This window comes from Rosa rugosa, chromosome 2 (assembly GCF_958449725.1).
Source record: "Rosa rugosa chromosome 2, drRosRugo1.1, whole genome shotgun sequence".
NCBI classification, from domain to species: domain Eukaryota; kingdom Viridiplantae; phylum Streptophyta; class Magnoliopsida; order Rosales; family Rosaceae; genus Rosa; species Rosa rugosa.
Window position 1 is genome coordinate 64,533,878 of NC_084821.1, and position 16,683 is coordinate 64,550,560.

General features: G+C 41.2%; 1 protein-coding gene and 1 long non-coding RNA gene across 2 annotated transcripts; one reads left to right on the forward strand and one right to left on the reverse strand.

Annotated features, from left to right (window-relative positions):
• The first annotated feature begins 1,747 nt into the window (after positions 1–1,747).
• LOC133733502 (uncharacterized) lies at positions 1,748–2,712 on the forward strand. The gene is made up of 2 exons (XR_009857742.1): positions 1,748–2,208; positions 2,307–2,712. It is a non-coding gene; the product is annotated as an uncharacterized LOC133733502 (long non-coding RNA).
• Positions 2,713–10,467: 7,755 nt separating this feature from the next.
• LOC133728283 (uncharacterized) lies at positions 10,468–12,368 on the reverse strand. The gene is made up of 2 exons (XM_062155681.1): positions 12,155–12,368; positions 10,468–11,595 (listed from the first exon to the last, which is right to left on the reverse strand). Exon 2 carries the CDS (start codon positions 11,593–11,595, stop codon positions 10,594–10,596), a length of 1,002 nt encoding a protein of 333 aa, XP_062011665.1. The 5' UTR covers positions 12,155–12,368; the 3' UTR covers positions 10,468–10,593.
• Positions 12,369–16,683: the final 4,315 nt, after the last annotated feature.

Consider the following 16,683-nt stretch of genomic DNA (forward strand, 5'->3'; position numbering starts at 1 on the left):
TTGAGACTTTTTTGCCCTCTCATTCTTTCTCACTTAGAGAGAGAAGTCACATTCCACCTTGCTGTGCTCCGGTGACCAGTGGCCGGCGCGGTCTCCGGCGACCGGACTCCGGAGAACGGTGACCGGATTCCGGGAACCGGTAACCGAAATCCGGCGACCGATGACTGGAATCCGGAATCCGGCTATTATTGCCCCCCAGTAATCATATTACTGCCCCCCAGTAATCATATTATTGCCTCCCAAAAATTATATTATTGCCGTCCAGTGAATTGTATGAACTCCCAAAACCAAAATGAATACACTACAGGAACAATTGATCAATTTATAATCATATTATTGGCTCCCAATAATCATATTACTGCCCCCCAATACAAAGTCCAATGTCTCTACTGCCTCCCAATAGACCACCAAAAATGCACCATTTTGTATGATTCACAGATAATTTGTCTTTAATACACAGAAAACAACATGTAACTTATCAATACACCACACTATAGTGATCCCTGTCCCTCATTTCAAAGTCTACTGGGGGCCAATAATGTGTCTACTGGGGGCCAATAATGGGTTATTATTATCTTCCAAATAACCATTTCCAAGTGCTTGATCAAGTAGATAAATCTCTTATGTTAAGAGAAACCTCGATCTGGTGGCCTACCCACGGGGCTCGGAGCCACCAACACATCAACACCAATCCCAGAGTAGCCAGTCAAAACAATCCATGCCATCACCTTGAGACGCGCAACACCAGAAGGCATGACCACCTCGAACGCCAGCCGCTAGAGAAGAAACCATAACAGTAGTGCCACGCAGCCATTCACCAATCTGAGAGAAGCAGAATGCGCGACCTCCATACTTGACCGCGCCAAAGGAGGTAGCGGTCCGAATGACCGGCTGGCTCCGACAGCGTCGCGGCACCGAGATGGTTGCTCCGATTGTTGTACTGCTCCGCCAATCGGATCTGACAGAGACAGAGTTTCAGTCGGATTCCGAAGGCCTTGACATCACCACCATTAGAGAAGTGAAGGAGGTTTGGTTTTCGTGACCGGAGACGACGGCGACGAGGATCATCACCGGGCATCGAGGCGACGAGGATCATCACCAGGCTGTACTGCTCCGCCAATCGGATTTGACAGAGACAGAGTTTCAGTCGGATTCCGAAGGCCTCGACATCGCCACCATCAGAGAAGTGAAGGAGGTTTGGTTTTCGTGACCGGAGACGACGGCAACGCGGATCATCACCGGGCATCGAGGCGACGAGGATCATCACCAGGCATCGAGGTTCTGGGCCGTGAGCGTGAGGGAGGGAGGGAGGGAGCGAGAGAGAGAGAGATTAATGTAATTTATTAATTAAAATGAGGGTAATACTGTCAAACACTGTTAGTTTGGGTAAATGAGGTTAAATAACTCTTGGTGGAGTAAGTGGGCAATTTTCTGTCTAAAATTGGGTAAGTGGTCACAGCCCCTTTTTTTTTTTGTTAGACAACTAAGTGTCTAAGTGTAGTGATTGACCGTGTAATATAAGACCTCATCTAAATTCATGAGAACTGAGATTTGGAGAAAAAAAAAGGGAAAAAAATGCGAACCATACCCGACGTTTGTTTCATTAGTAACTTCGGCACCTCAACTTTAAATAATATCACATTGGCATCTGAGGTTTTGACCCCGACCAAACATATGTACCTAGAGCTGTTAACTCGGTTACAAAGACTGCCAGCTGTCATATTTCAAAAGGTATTTTCGTCTCCTCGTATCTTAATCCTTTGTTTTTTTCTTTAAGCATTTTTTCCTCTCTCTCTCTCTCTCTCTTCTTTCATATCTTCTTCTTCACTCTCTCCATATCAACCTGCAGATTGGGGTGAGTTAAGTTTATTCCCAGTCTCGCCATCCTTGGCAAAGACAAAGAACGACACAGCAGAAACCGCATAAGCATCAGAAATCTCAGGCTGCTCGCCTGCTCCAGCCTCAACCCTCAAGAAATGGGCATGAGGGAAATCAGTCGACATATGTGAGAATACCTCGTCCATGTGCTTAGAGGCTAGGCCTCACGCCATGAAGCCCAGAACTGAAACACAACCGGAGCACCACTCTGAATCAACCCATCAAGCTCCTGCTTCGATTTCACGTCCTTCACAGACCCACCACCCATTGATGAATAGGGAGCTCTGAATTCAAAAATCCAAAAGCAAAAACGCAGAGTTTCTGGGTTTGGTTGTTGTGCATGAAAGTTTGAGCTTTTTGATACAAAGATCGCATCTTGTTTGATTATTTTTGGGTTGGTTTTGATGAGATGGAATTTGTTTGTGCAGGCGTTCTTTTATCGAAAGATTTGTGAAGATATGAACAGATTCAGTTCTTACGAGCAGAATGCCATGACAGGCTTTGAGGGGATGAGGATGGTGGATTTAGTTGTGTGCCCTGGCTCAAGAATTTGGATGTCGATTCTCGTCTCTCGAATTACAAGGAAGCTTTCTTTGATCAGTCCACCGACTGTTTATGTTCTAAGGCATCAATGGGCCTATTCGTGTGAGAAGGCCAAGCAGAAGTTGGATTATAGTCCTAGAAGCTTGAAAGAAGGATTGGAAGAGGTGTTGCCCTGGCTCTATTTTGTAAATCAGTGTACTTGTATCAATTTGGTTATGCAATTTCCTTCAGTTCATCATATACGAACAAAAATGATCAATCTAGCTTTGCTCTAAAAAAAAAAAAAAAGAACTCATCCCTATCCAGATCAAGTCTGATATTGATTATGCGAAGGGAGAGTGTGCATGAAGGGAAAAAACAAATCTAGATAAAGGAAAATTTTGCAAACAGTACACCAAGTAAAAGCCACTAATAATTTTTATACATAAAGTTCCAAACCGAGCATTTTGGTACACGAAATCTGAAACTCGACCCACTATTAGTACACGACATCAATGACGCCGTTAACTCTAATGTCATTATTCATTTGTCAAATGAAATCTTTATACATAAAGTAAAAGCCACTAATAATTTTTATTAGTACACCAAGTAAAAGCCACTAATAATTTTTAATTTTTTATACATAAAGTTCCAAACCGAGCATTTTGGTACACGAAATCTGAAACTCGACCCACTTTTAGTACACGACATCAATGACGCCGTTAACTCTAATGCCATTATTCATTTGTCAAATGGTAGTTTAGTACTCTCGCATTTTGACTCATTTTTTTGGTTAAAAAAAAAAAAAAAAGTTTCTCCTCTCTCCCCCCCCGCAAACACCCCAGTACCCACACCCATAAACCTCAACCCCGGAGATCACCGCATCTCCTCCACCTTCCATATCCATACCCACCAAACTCATCCCCACTTCTAATCCCGCCAAAACCCAAATTCTAATCCCAACCCATCCCCATCCCCATCACCGATCACCACCTAATCCCGACGTCGTCGGTGTAAAATCACCTGCCTCGCAAATGTTTTCTCCAACATCAGACCATTTCACTTCACGCTCAAACCCGAATCTGGATCCACCGCATCTTCCTCTGTCAGCCCAACAGTTCTCACTCCTTGCCTTGCCTTCAACCTCACCGAAAACTTATTTCACTCCGGCTTCCAGGGCCTGGTCGGGTTGTACACTGGGTTTTACATCACGTTTGACTAGCATAATAGAGGAGAGAATCTTCGAGCAAAGCTTCGGTGCTCTCTTCCCGCACTCTCATCACAACCTGTTAGGATTTTCTAGCAAATTGAAATGTAGAGAGAGAGAGAATCGCAGAGATGAAGGTGAGGAGAGAGAAATTGGGTCTGAGAAGATGGGTATGCGTGTGATTGGTTTTGATGATGAAGAAGAAAGATTCAATTGGAATTGGAATTGGGGTTTTGGATGATGAGCTGCGAGATGGATTACGATCTAGTCAAGGTGGCAATCGAGGTCTTGGGCGGCTTGGTGGCGGAGCAAGTCGGGTTCTGGTCGGGGAGGACCGGAAGAGGCGGTGAGAACCCGGAGTTGTTGTTGCTATTGTTGTAGTTGTTGTTGTTGTTGAACACCGGGATTAGGATTATGTAATGGTTGTTGATTCAGCAGAGGTGAAAAGCTGTGGATTGATTAGGTTGGAATTACAGAGGTGATCGGGATTGGGAGGGAGGAAGAGAGATGGGTGCCCATAGTGTGTGTGTGTGTGTGTGTGTGTGTGAGAGAGAGAGAGAGAGAGCGCTGGGTGCCCAGAGAAAGAAAGGCGGGTGCTCAGAGTAAAAAACTGAAAAGACCATATTACCCCTTAAATTAACGGCGTCATTTGACGTCGTGTACTGATAGTAGGTCGAGTTTCAGATTTCGTGTACCGAAATGCTCAGTTTGAAACTTTATGTATAAGAATTATTAGTGGCATTTACTTGGTGTACTGTTTGCAAAAGTTTCCCTCTAGATAACATTAGAAATTGAAATTACTCATATGCTCTTCTAGTTATGTCAGTTAGCGGAGTTAACGGCTCCAGATACTTATGTTGGGGTCATAACCTCATGTACCAATGTGATTTTTTTAAAGTTGAGGTACTGAAGTTACTAATGATACGAACATCGGGTACGGTTCACATTTTTTTCCCAAAAAAATAATAATTTTGAAGTTTATTTTCAAAATCTAAATTCAGACCTTATATCATATATTTATGAAATATGAACAAAATAAAAAAATAGAGCTCGAAATGGAAAATACCATCTGAAAGAGACAAAAAAAAGTAAAAAACCCCCAAAGTGTAGAAAGCAAATACAAAGAAAAACATCGCTGTGAAAAGATCCTCGCTCGGTCTCATTATATATGATTGGCCGGGCATAAGCGTGACGGGCCTCTCTCTGCACATCCTCTCAACAATTAATACATACATTTCTAGCAGAATTATACCTACTAACCTACATTATTAGCAGTGGGTCTGGAATCACAATCTACGCAGTGGCGGATCCAGGATCCTAAACTTGTCTAGGCTAATTTAACTAGAAGAGCACAAAAGTTTTAGAATTTTTTCTATATATAACTTTTATGAGGTTTGGAACCCAGTGAGAGACTCATCCTCACGCCCTTATTATTTCAATCAAAACGTACAGCGGGGGGGGGGGGGGGGGGGGGGGGGAACCAAACCCCGTAAATTAAAAACTACAAGCACATATTTGTGGTACAACAACAATAAACTAACTAAAGAGCACTACATACAGTTTTACAATATAAATAGAAAGATATAATGCAACAAGTTGAGCACTTGAGCAAACCTTGAAACTGCAATCATGTTAGTCCAAAGTCTTTTTGCCTTTAAACTGCAACCATTTTTGCCAACTTCTCTTGAATCTCAACCTACAAAAGAAAATAGTTCACTTATTAATAGCATGTAAGATTACATGTGTACTTTTGTGCTCTGCTGTTCTTTACATGGATGATGACCTTTGAAGCCAAAAACCATGAATTTAAAGATACAAGTAGACAAACTTGTTAGACATAAGTAAATCAGAACAACTAATAAGGCCTGAAAAGAACTTAAAAATATAAAACCTAGATGGAAAACAACATCAGTCTATCAAGCAATAGTCAAGCACCTGTACTAAAATGATCATTGTTATGTATCTATCTACTTATAAACAGAGATGCCAACAATTAAACATTTTCCTTATACCTTGGACGTTGCTACATATCCTAGCACTGGCCAGCATTGGTGTACTGCATAGAGAAGCCGTTAAAGCAACCAACTTCAATGTCAAGGTTTTCCAAGTTGAAATTTGTAAGATCTTTTAGCCAACCAACTTTTTATCTAAAAACAAATACGTCCCAACAACAATAACAGCTAGTTACTTTGATGGAAATTATTAGCAGCAGCAGCTCAGGGGTCAAAGTTGTCAAAGAAGGATTGCAGCTGTAGTTCCATTACCTGCAAATTTGACGCATAAAACGAAGACCCAGAACGGCAGAACACAAAATGTCAAGTCTTGAAGGGAAATATACATATACTTAAGGGTTTTTAGGCCAAAATCCTGTCTAGGCTACAGCCTAGATAGCCTACCATGTAGCTACGCCCCTGAATCTACGTACTCTATGACAAACACAAATTGTACACAAGCAATTAATTGTTCAGGTACTAAATATTTATAATTATTTGATGACAGTGATACTGGTTGTATTTATAATTCATAATTGAATTTTTGGTTTTGATCGATCAATTATTTTTACTAGTCCATTAGAAATTGATTATTACATCACATGTTTCATGCATGATAATATTCAGTGGGTTATACAAGTGTTATGTGATCGAGTAACCTCACAGAATGCCGATATTGGTGAAAACTAATAAAAATATCCTGTTAAAGTGAAATGACAATTGGAATTGGTCTACTCATTTCATTTCATAGTCCCTTTATATAGGGATAGAATTACAACGGAAATATCGATTACATTAATGATACTAAATGCTGATTGATCCGTAATTGTGCTGATTGATGGTAATCACTGATTCCTTGATTCCCTCTCCGTCAGTTGCTTTGACGAAGGCACACAATATGTTTTTCCTTTAACACTCCCCCTTGTGCCAAGTCAAAGCGAAATGGTGCAAGAGTTGTTGCCTCACTAAAAACCTTGCCAAGTAACAATAAAAACCCTGTGGGACAAAAAATACGCCTTGGTCGAAGGAAAAGAGCACAACGCACCTTTTACATTTGAGGATGACATGTGTGTGTTAGACTCCCCCTGACGTCTACACCTCCCCCTGATACTTACATTAATCAGGGGAGCTTGGAAAGTCTTCGCATTCCTATGCTTTTCACATGTTTCTCAAATATGGCCTTAGGCAATGATTTGGTGAACAAATCTGCCACATTCTCCTCAGATCTTACTTGATTCACTTGAATCTTGAGGAGGGCCTGTTGTTGCTGATTGTACAAAAACTTTGGCGATATGTGTTTTGTATTATCACCCTTGATATATCCTAGCTTCATCTGTTCGATGCAAGCTGCATTATCTTCATAAATGCAAGTAGGCTCTTCAGTGGTAGAACTCAAACCACTAGTCCCTCGAATATGTGTGATGATAGCTCTTAACCATACACATTCACAAACCGCCTCATGTAGAGCAATGATCTCTGAGTGGTTCGAGGAGGTAACCATAAGGGTTTGCTTGGTTGATCTCCAAGATATCGCCGTGTTCCCAATGGTGAATACATAACCAGTTTGGGAACGACCTTTATGTGGGTCAGAGAGGTACCCAGTATCAGCAAAACCAACCAAAACGTTATTTGGCGTTTCGGTGTAGTGAGTGGCGCTTTCGCCATCAACATTTCCTTTAGGGATTGCAGTTCCATCTGCGGTCCCTCTTGTCTCTCTGTAGGGAAAGAACAGTCCCAAGTCAATGGTTCCTTTTAGGTATCGAAGATGTTCTTGATACCATTCCAGTGACGCTGCGTTGGCGCTGAGCTAAATCTAGCTAACAAGTTCACTGAGAATGCAATCTCTGGTCGAGTACATTGGGTTAAGTACAATAATGCGCCTATTGCACTTAGATAGGGAATTTCAGCTCCCAACACTTCTTCGTCATCTTCCTTTGGACGAAATGGATCTTTCCTAGCATCCAAACTTCGACCGATCATGGGAGTGCTAGCAGGATGCGCTTTGTCCATGTTATATCGCCTGACTTTTGGACATACGCAGACTGGTGGATTAGTATTCCACAAACTCGGTGTTCTAGTTCAAGGCCTAGATAGAATCGAGTTTTCCCAAGATCCTTCATCTCAAATTCGGATTTCAAGTAGCTCGCGGTTTCTCTTATTTCGTCAAGAGTACCTATTATGTTCATATCATCGACATATACAGCTACAGTTGCAAATCCGGAACTTGTTTTCTTTATGAATACGCAGGGGCATACTTCATCGTTCTTATATCCCTTCCCAATCAAGTAGTCACTTAGACGGGTATACCACATCCGCCCGGATTGTTTCATTCCGTAAAGTGAGTGTTTCAACTTAATTGCAAACGCACTCCGTGGTTTAGAGTCACTTGACTTGGGTAATGTAAGGCCATCAGGCACTTTCATATATATCTCTGAATCTAGATCCCCATAGAGATATGTAGTAACCACATCCATGAGCTGCATTTCCAGTCCTTCGAAAATTACTATGCTAACTAAGTAGCGGAACGTTATAACGTCCATTACGGGAGAGTATGTCTCCTCGTAGTCAATTCCAGGGCGTTGTGAGAAACCTTGCGCCACAAGGCGAGCCTTGTACCTCAGGACTTCATTCTTCTCATTACGCTTTCTGACAAAGACCCATTTATTTCCTACAGGCTTTACACTTGGTGGGGTTAGCACTACCGGACCAAATACCTGTCTCTTTGTCAGAGAATCTAATTCTGCATGGATTGCTTCTTTCCATTTAGGCCAATCTGCTCTTTGTTGACATTTTGCAACAGAGCGTGGTTCGATATCATCGTGCTCTATGATTCCTTGAGCAACAGTATATATCATCAATGTGTATGGAAGATCTTTCTATCAACTCATACGCACTCTCATAATCCTTTGAGATTTCTTTGTTCTCTGGAATCATTTTAAACATCGGAGCGTCCTCCAGTATTGATTCATGGACATAACTGTAATCAGAGACAATCTCATGAGAGGGATTCTATACATTGATGATTAGTTTGTGCCTTACTCACCCTCTTCTTCCTTGGGTGAGTGTCAATCGAACCAAGTGGCCTCCCCCTCTTCCTTGGGGAGCCACGGCCTCAACCACACCTCCACTAAATGCGGTTGCAGTGCCTCTATCTGCGGCACCGTGCCCCTTGTTGGGGACTTCTAACCTTGCAGGCACATTTGCAGCTGGTATATGTGATCTCGTCACTTTTGCGATATTAGTAAACGCATCAGGCATCGAATCTGCTACGTTCTGAAGATCGATTATTCTTTTCACTTCACTTTCACTTTCACTTTGTGAAGTGCGGGGATCAAAATGAGACAGAGTGGGGACAAACCACGACAATTCCTGTCGTTCCCTTGGAAAATCCTTTTTCCTATCTCCCCCTAACGACGGGAAGACTGTCTCATCAAAGTGACAAACCGCAAATCTAGCGGTAAAGAGATCGCCTGTCAAGGGTTTCCAAATAGCGGATAATTGTTGGGGATTCGTATCCAACATAGATACTTAATCGTCTCTGAGGACCCATTTTGGTGCGCTGTGGGGGCGCAATAGGCACATATACTGCTCAACCAAATATGCGTAAGTGTGAAATGTCAGGCTCATATCCAGTTACCAACTGGTACGCAGAAAATGGTTGGCTAGCAGTGGGTCTGAAACGAATAAGTAAAGCTGCGTGCAATATTGCATAACCCCATGCAGATATAGGCAGGTTGGTGCGCATAACCAATGCCCTTGCCACCATCTGTAGCCTTTTGATGGTGGCTTCTGCGAGACCATTTTGTGTATGCACATGGGGTACAAGATGCTCTATATTGATCCCAATAGACATGCAATATTCATCAAATGCTTTTGATGTAAACTCTCCAGCGTTATCAAGCCTTATAGACTTGATAGGGTGATCAGGGTGGTGAGCCCTTAAACGTATAGTCTGTGCTAGGAGTTTTGCAGCATTTCTTGTGGACACTAAAGCGACATGTGACCAGTGTGTCGAAGTATCCACCAGAACCATAAAGTACTTAAAATGGTCCGCATTCTGGATGGATAGGTCCACAGATATCTCCTTGTATCCTTTGTAAGAATGGAATGTTTTGTGTTGTATCTTTAGCATAGGAAGGTCTCTATCCTGTTTTTGCTAAAGGGCAGGCTTTGCAAAACGAGTGATGTGCCTTTGAAATAGTCAATGAGGCATAATGGGAGGGAGGTAGTGCTTCTGGTACTTCAGAAGGCAATGACTGCATTTGAGCAATACTAGAACCGACACCTTGCAGTGTGACCGATTTTTGTCCCATTTTATTTTTCACTCGAAAGAAGGGATGTCCATATGAGTTCTTTAAAATACGGATCATCATGTCACGACCGGGGTGCCCTAGGCGGTCATGCCAAAGCCTGTATGAGTCAGTGTCCCACATTTCATTGTTGGTGATAGCATAGGATTCAATGATCCGAATCGTAGTGAGGTACAGTCCACTAGATTGACTCATAAGTTTCTCTAAAATGCGTTTCCTTCCACATTCATTAGAGGTAATATAAAAGTATTCAGTTCCATTCTCACAGTTTGTTTTTACATGATAATCGTTGGCATGAATATCTTTGATACTTAACAAGGTTCGATTAGCTCTTGGTGCATACAGAGCGTATCTCATATTCTTTAGAGTATTTGTATTTATGTAGAATGATAATTTTTTCATCCAAATAATTTTTTCTTTTTCTAGATGTATTGCTTTACATCTTTATAGTGCAATTTTGAACCATGTAAATATGTGTAGTAAATAAATTTGAATAAATTCAGTGCTTCAGAATAAAATTCAAAATTTATTAATAAGCCAACGATAATCAAATCAAGGTCTTTGTTCATAAATCTAATTCATCAAACCATTATTGAAATAAACTTTAAGACCAAGTAATAGTCTAATTAAAAATGAGGCATTATGCCTTCATATCTGTCTTTGGAAAATAAATAGATAAAGCAGGTCAATCAAAATCTAGTGCATCCATTGACTGAGCAAGTTCCTTGTTGCCATTGAGGTCTGCAATTGTGAGGTTGACATCTGGGTCATGGCCTCCTTCTTCCATATAGTGAGTTTCTTGTTCTTTAGACTCCCTATATCTCTTGTAAGTGGCTGCAACTATGTTGCTTGCTTGGCAGTTCTTGTACCAATGCCCAATGATTCCACACCTATAGCATGGTTCATTGCCAACTCTATCCTGTTTGACTGAAGGGTTCTTAGGTGCCTTTTGCACCTTGTTTCCATCACCTCCACGTCCCTTTCCACGTGGTGCATTGTTGCCACGTGGGTAGGGATCAGCACGTTCAAACCTCTTTGCATTGGAGTTCTTTCCACCTTTTATTTTTCCATAATTAGCCTCGGGAATTTTCTTTGTCCCAGTGGGCCTAGCATTGTTGTGCAAGAGATCCTCATTTTGCCTCTCAGCCACTTGCAGTAGGCTGATCAGCTTTTTGAAGGTTGTGATTCTTTTGTTGTCATACTCCAGCCTATACTGGTCCGCTAGTATAAGCGCTGAAGTAGGAAAGGTGGAAAGAGTCTTGTAGATCATATCATCTTCTGTGATTTCCCTTCCACAGAAATTGAGACGTGCCTGTAGGCGCAACATGTCCTTGTTGAAGTCATTGACCCTTTTATAGTCAAGCAAGCGGATTCCATTCCACTGAACAGCCAGTTCTGGGAGCAAAGTGTCATGAATGTTCCCAAAACGTCCCTTAAGGGCATCCCACAGTTCTTTGGGTGTCTTCAACTGAAGGTACTCCCAGCGTAGGCTAGGATCAATATGTCGCCTAAGAAACATTAAGGCATTTGCTTTCACCTTGTTAGATAGTTCATCATCTTTGGGATCAGTAATGGTGGCAGTGTAGTCTTTTGCCACAAAGGCAGTTTCCATATCGGAAACCCAACGATGGTACTCAAGTCCTTCTGAGTCCAAGATGTCAAACTCAGGTCGAGTTGGATCAGCCATCTACATAAAACAAGAGAGAAGATATAAATTACGCAGTCATAAAGACATCCACGTAAATTATTTTCCAAACATATGAATTAGATTTCAAGACCAAGATTCGTAATGGTCACATTTTTTTTCGATGCTATGTGAAAATACTTTATCACAGTAAGTGAGTGTATAATGCGCATGAATTTTCATTATCATGGCCAAACGGTATTGATATGTTGCATTAAAAATAATCATAGTACATTTAAATATATCATATAAAAATAAGCTTCATGCTCAAATTTCACAAATATACAACAAATTATATACTACACATAATAATAGCAATAATATATCATGCGTAAAATAAAATATAAATAATAGCATAATACAAAGCATGCGTAGGCATAATTTATATAAACATGCTCAAAATTTCATAATAAAATATAAACAATAAAATATAAAGCATGCTTAAACATAATTATAAATCATGCGTAAATATAATCATATAAAACATAAATAATAAGGCATGCTCAATAATCCTAATTAAATATACTATAGTATGAAATTAAATAAATAAAAAAAAACATACTTGATTTTGAGTAAATAAAACGATCCTAGCGCACGCGCGTGTTGATGCAGGCGTGCGTAGCGATGTTTTTGGGCTTGGGCCACTTCCTCTTTTTTCAGCAATGGACCACGGGCCTTGTTGTTTGTTTTTCTTTTGCTTGGCCTGCTAAAGTTTTCTTTTTTCTGTGGGCCGTAGGGCCTGTTTCTTGTTTTTTTTTTCGTTTCTAGGCCACACAATTTTTCTTTTCTGGGCATGCAGGTTTTTTTTTTGTCTTGGACACAGGGCCTGATTCCCCTTTTTTTTCTCTGGGCCGAGGGCCTTTTCTTTGGCCTTCTTTTTTTTCTGTTTTTTTTTTAATTTTATTCTTTGGGCCGGCTCTATACTGTGAGCCTAGTCACCTTCTTTTTTTTCTTTTTCTTCCTTCTTTCTCTCTCTTCGCGTCTTCTTCTTCCTACAGGTTCTTTGTTTGCAGGTGGGTGGGTACTGATCGATCAGGTTTGCAGGTGGCTGACTCAGGTCGTGGGCGAGCGCCGGTGTCCGGGCGTGGATGTGAAGGCCGGTCTGCAGCGAGGTTGGGCGAGCGCTGCTGTTCGTGCGCCGATCTGGATGTGGAGGCCGGTCTGGGCTGTAGGCGGAGGTGGAGGTGAGCAGCAACGTGGTGGCAGGGGCTGCGCTGGGCAGATCGAAGGCGCTGTGGGCTGGATGCGTCCGTGCTGGGATCGGTGGGCTGCTGGGAGGAGAGGGCGGTGCTTTGTATAGGGGAGCAGGCTGCAGGTGAGCGACTGGGAAGACGGCGCAGATCAGAATCGGGCTGGAGGAGCGTTGGATTGTGCCGGAATTTGGTCGCAGTCGGAGCTGGGCTCGGAACCGTAGCCGGGTCGGGTCTTCTTTGGAGGTTACTTCTAGGTGGGTGTCCAAAGGGAAAGCTTGGCTGCAGGCGGGCTATGCAGTAGCGCTGGGCGCTGGGCTGCGCGGCCGGGGGAAAGAGATTTTTTTTTTTTTTTTGTTTAGGGCGGCAGAGGAAAAAGAAGAAAATATATTTTTTCTTCTAGGGTTTTGGTTGTTGTTTTTTTTCGACGGAAAGAAACTAGAAAATTAGGATTTTTTTTTTTTTGGCTATTTGCTCTGAGCGTGCTGATAACGTGTTAAAGTGAAATGACAATTGAAATTGGTCTACTCATTTCATTTCATAGTCCCTTTATATAGGGATAGAATTACAACGGAAATATCGATTACATTAATGATACTAAATGCTGATTGATCCGTAATTGTGCTGATTGATGGTAATCACTGATTCCTTGATTCCCTCTCCGTCAGTTGCTTTGACGAAGGCACACAATATGTTTTTCCTTTAACATATCCTAGTTTTTATAGAACTTTCTTGGTCATCTATTTCATTTTCTATTCACTTCTTAGTTATTAAATTTAAAGAAAACTTATAGCATCAATTGAGATAATAAATTCTTAATCCGCAACCATAGTCTCAACAGTAGAGTAATTGCTCTGGCACTGAAATTACTTGTCTTCCCGTCTCTTCCTCTTCATCTTGCTATTGTTAGTTGCTCATAGTATAAGCTATATTATCTCATTGTGATGAAATTTTATGTGTTTGATTAATTTATTTTTAGATACTTATTTTTCTTATGTAGTGTCGTCTGTTGAGAAATGTACTAAATTATCTTGCTCAAAAAAATATATGGATTACATTTAATATAGGACATCAATTACTCAAATGAAAACTATGATAGAGTCCCAGTGTGCACAAAACCCGTTAATGTGTACAATTCATTATGTCAATTTGTCATGATTGATTAAATGTAGGACATCAAAGATATAACACAATTCTCAGTGCTATTATGTCAATTTGCCTTCAAATCTGCTGGTTTGGTATCAAACTCCTCCCTCAGTGATCATTCAGTATCTTAACATGGATGGTTTAGGTTTCCCTTACCTTCGTACCAATTGATGGTTCTTTACTATTATTATGAAGGGGTTGCTACAAACGATAATTCTCTGACTTCTTGCTTGCTATTTCATGTGCAATGTTGGGTAAAGGAATTCATTGACTGGCATCAGGTCATTGATTGGCATCAGAAGAATGGTTGCTGCATGTACCATATGGCTTTCTTGCTTGGGCATGTTTTTGGAGTTTCACTATGCATCTTTGTCCTTATTTTGTTTTGGGTTTTTTGCACCAACAGTGTCTGAAGACTTGGGTGACTGACAATATGATACCCGAACTCACAAAGTTATCAAAGTAATACCCAGACTCAATTTTTCGTATCAACGTGATACCTACCTCAATTTTCCGTCACGGCGTCGTCAATTTGACCACGTGTGACGCACGTGACTCGTAAAATGAGGCTAAAAAGACTGCTTTGCCCTCAATTCATTAAATTTTCTCTCTTATTCATCATCCTCTTCCTTGAAACAGATCAAATCCAAAACCCAAACTCTAAACATCATTATTCTTCCAAAGCTAAAATAGCTAGACCCTCCATTTTCGGTGGACACCCAGGGTCGGGGCATTCAGGCTCGGGACACCCAAGTCTTGGTCCCGATGATTAGAACGGCGTCGTCTGACGCCACCACTTCCACCAGTAGCTCATCATCACCATCTTCCGCCGCTGGCACGAGTAATTCGTCACTGCTCAATGGAGAAGCTAGCGGTGGTGGAGTCGAAACTGGTGAAGTTGCTTCCAAAGGAGGAGGATCCATAGTGTGGGCTGATGCTGAAGCTGGACTACGACGACATTTTGAGTGCTTGGTCCGACAAAGCGTCGTCGTTTTCAGAGGAGTTGCAGGGCAGCGCTGATGGAAACCATGTCGCTATATGTTCCATTACGGTGAAATTGGAACTCAGCCTATTAACGAAAGACTAGATTCGATTCGATTTTGGAGAAGAGTGGAGAAACCCAGAATGGGTTACCAGAATGAAGAGGATAAGCCGGAGTCCTCTGAGGACGGGTCGGCGGAGAGGATTCTGGATTTTGATGTCCGGCTTCTTCTGAGCACGCTGATGGCGGCGTTGTGTTAAGAAAATGGCCGGAACTCGATGAGAGCTGGGGAGCAGCGCCGTCGCGACTTTGATGGTCGCTTGAGGAGGCTGGCGGCGGTGGATGGCAGTGATCTTCTTGGGTTTTGATCGGAATTGGGTCCTGAATCGCTTGGTGGTGGCGGTGTCGTGAATTGGTGGCCGGGAATGGTGGTCTCCGACGATGGCAGAGAGAAGTGGAAGGCAGAGAGGAGAGAATCTATTACCCGAGGACTGGTGATTGGGTTGGACTTTGGAGGATTTGATTCAACTAGGAAGAAGGGCTGGTGGAGGAGTGAAAAAGTCATTTTTGCCCTTATTTTGCTACTCACGTGCGTCGCACGTGGTTAGTATTGACGATACCGTGACGGAAAATTGAGGTAGGTACCACGTTGATACGAAAAATTGAGTCTGGGTATTACTTTGATAACTTTGTGAGTTCGGGTATCATATTGTCAGTCACCCAAGTCTCCAGACACTGTTGGTGCAAAAAACCCTTTTGTTTTTGGGAGTAGTATTGGTTTTGACCGCTACTCCCTAATGCATGTTATTTCTCTTGGCAAGGTTTTGGTTTAGTCCCCCTTGCTCTGTATACTTTTTATTTTGCTTATCAATAAAATTTCGGGTAAGAGCGCTGAGTTAGCTCTTACACCGTTTCCCAACAAACAAAAAAAAGAATTTGTTGGAGTTAATGAGCTTTTGTAATGTTATGAGAACGAGAGCATCTTATCCTCATGCAACTAAAACATGCAAATTTGCCTTCCATACCACATATCAAGGTATTAATCAATCAGCTTCAAATTTTTGATACGAATGGTCAATCGATCTCAATCATCTCATGAAATAGCATAGGAATAGTTGAGATTGTTTATGAAAGATCTAAAAGTGTTTTTCAAATTTAGCTACTCAAAACCATTTTTAAGTAAGTTAGATGTATTTTGTAGTTGAAGATGTATTTTAGAGTTCAAATATAATTATATTCTCTGGCCTTGATCATGTATCATGATCTACATGTGCAAAGTACAAAGACGTGCAAATAAGCTCTTTCTTAATGTTCAAAAAAAAAAAAGCTTCTTTCTTGAAGAAAATTTGATAACGTAATTTTTTTTATTACATCAACAAACTCAAATACAATAACTATTATTTTGTGAGTCGAACTCACAACAATTAGACTTTCTTAAAAGAAAATTAGACAACGTATTGATGAGAGAAATAAAAAAATAAATTTCTTTCTGAGAGACAAATTTACCATGTACAACACCCTTTAAAAAACGACAAAGAGTATAAAGTATTATTGGAAAATCTGGCACTAGTTTGCCAAAAATCAAATTAAGAAGTTTAACATATACGTGCTTGACTAATATACTCCTTAAAGAATAGATTCGCATTCACATAGTAGCTGTAGTTTGGTAGATCGAATCCCAAATTTTGATTAGTATTACGTGATGCATTCTGAAGCATTAAGGTTCAATAATGATGACAAACCATCAAAACAAATCTTCCCGTATGTCTTTAT

Excerpts from the sequence above, each read along its gene's own strand:
- LOC133728283 (XM_062155681.1), bottom strand. The coding sequence starts at position 11,595 with ATGGCTGATCCAACTCGACCTGAGTTTGACATCTTGGACTCAGAAGGA.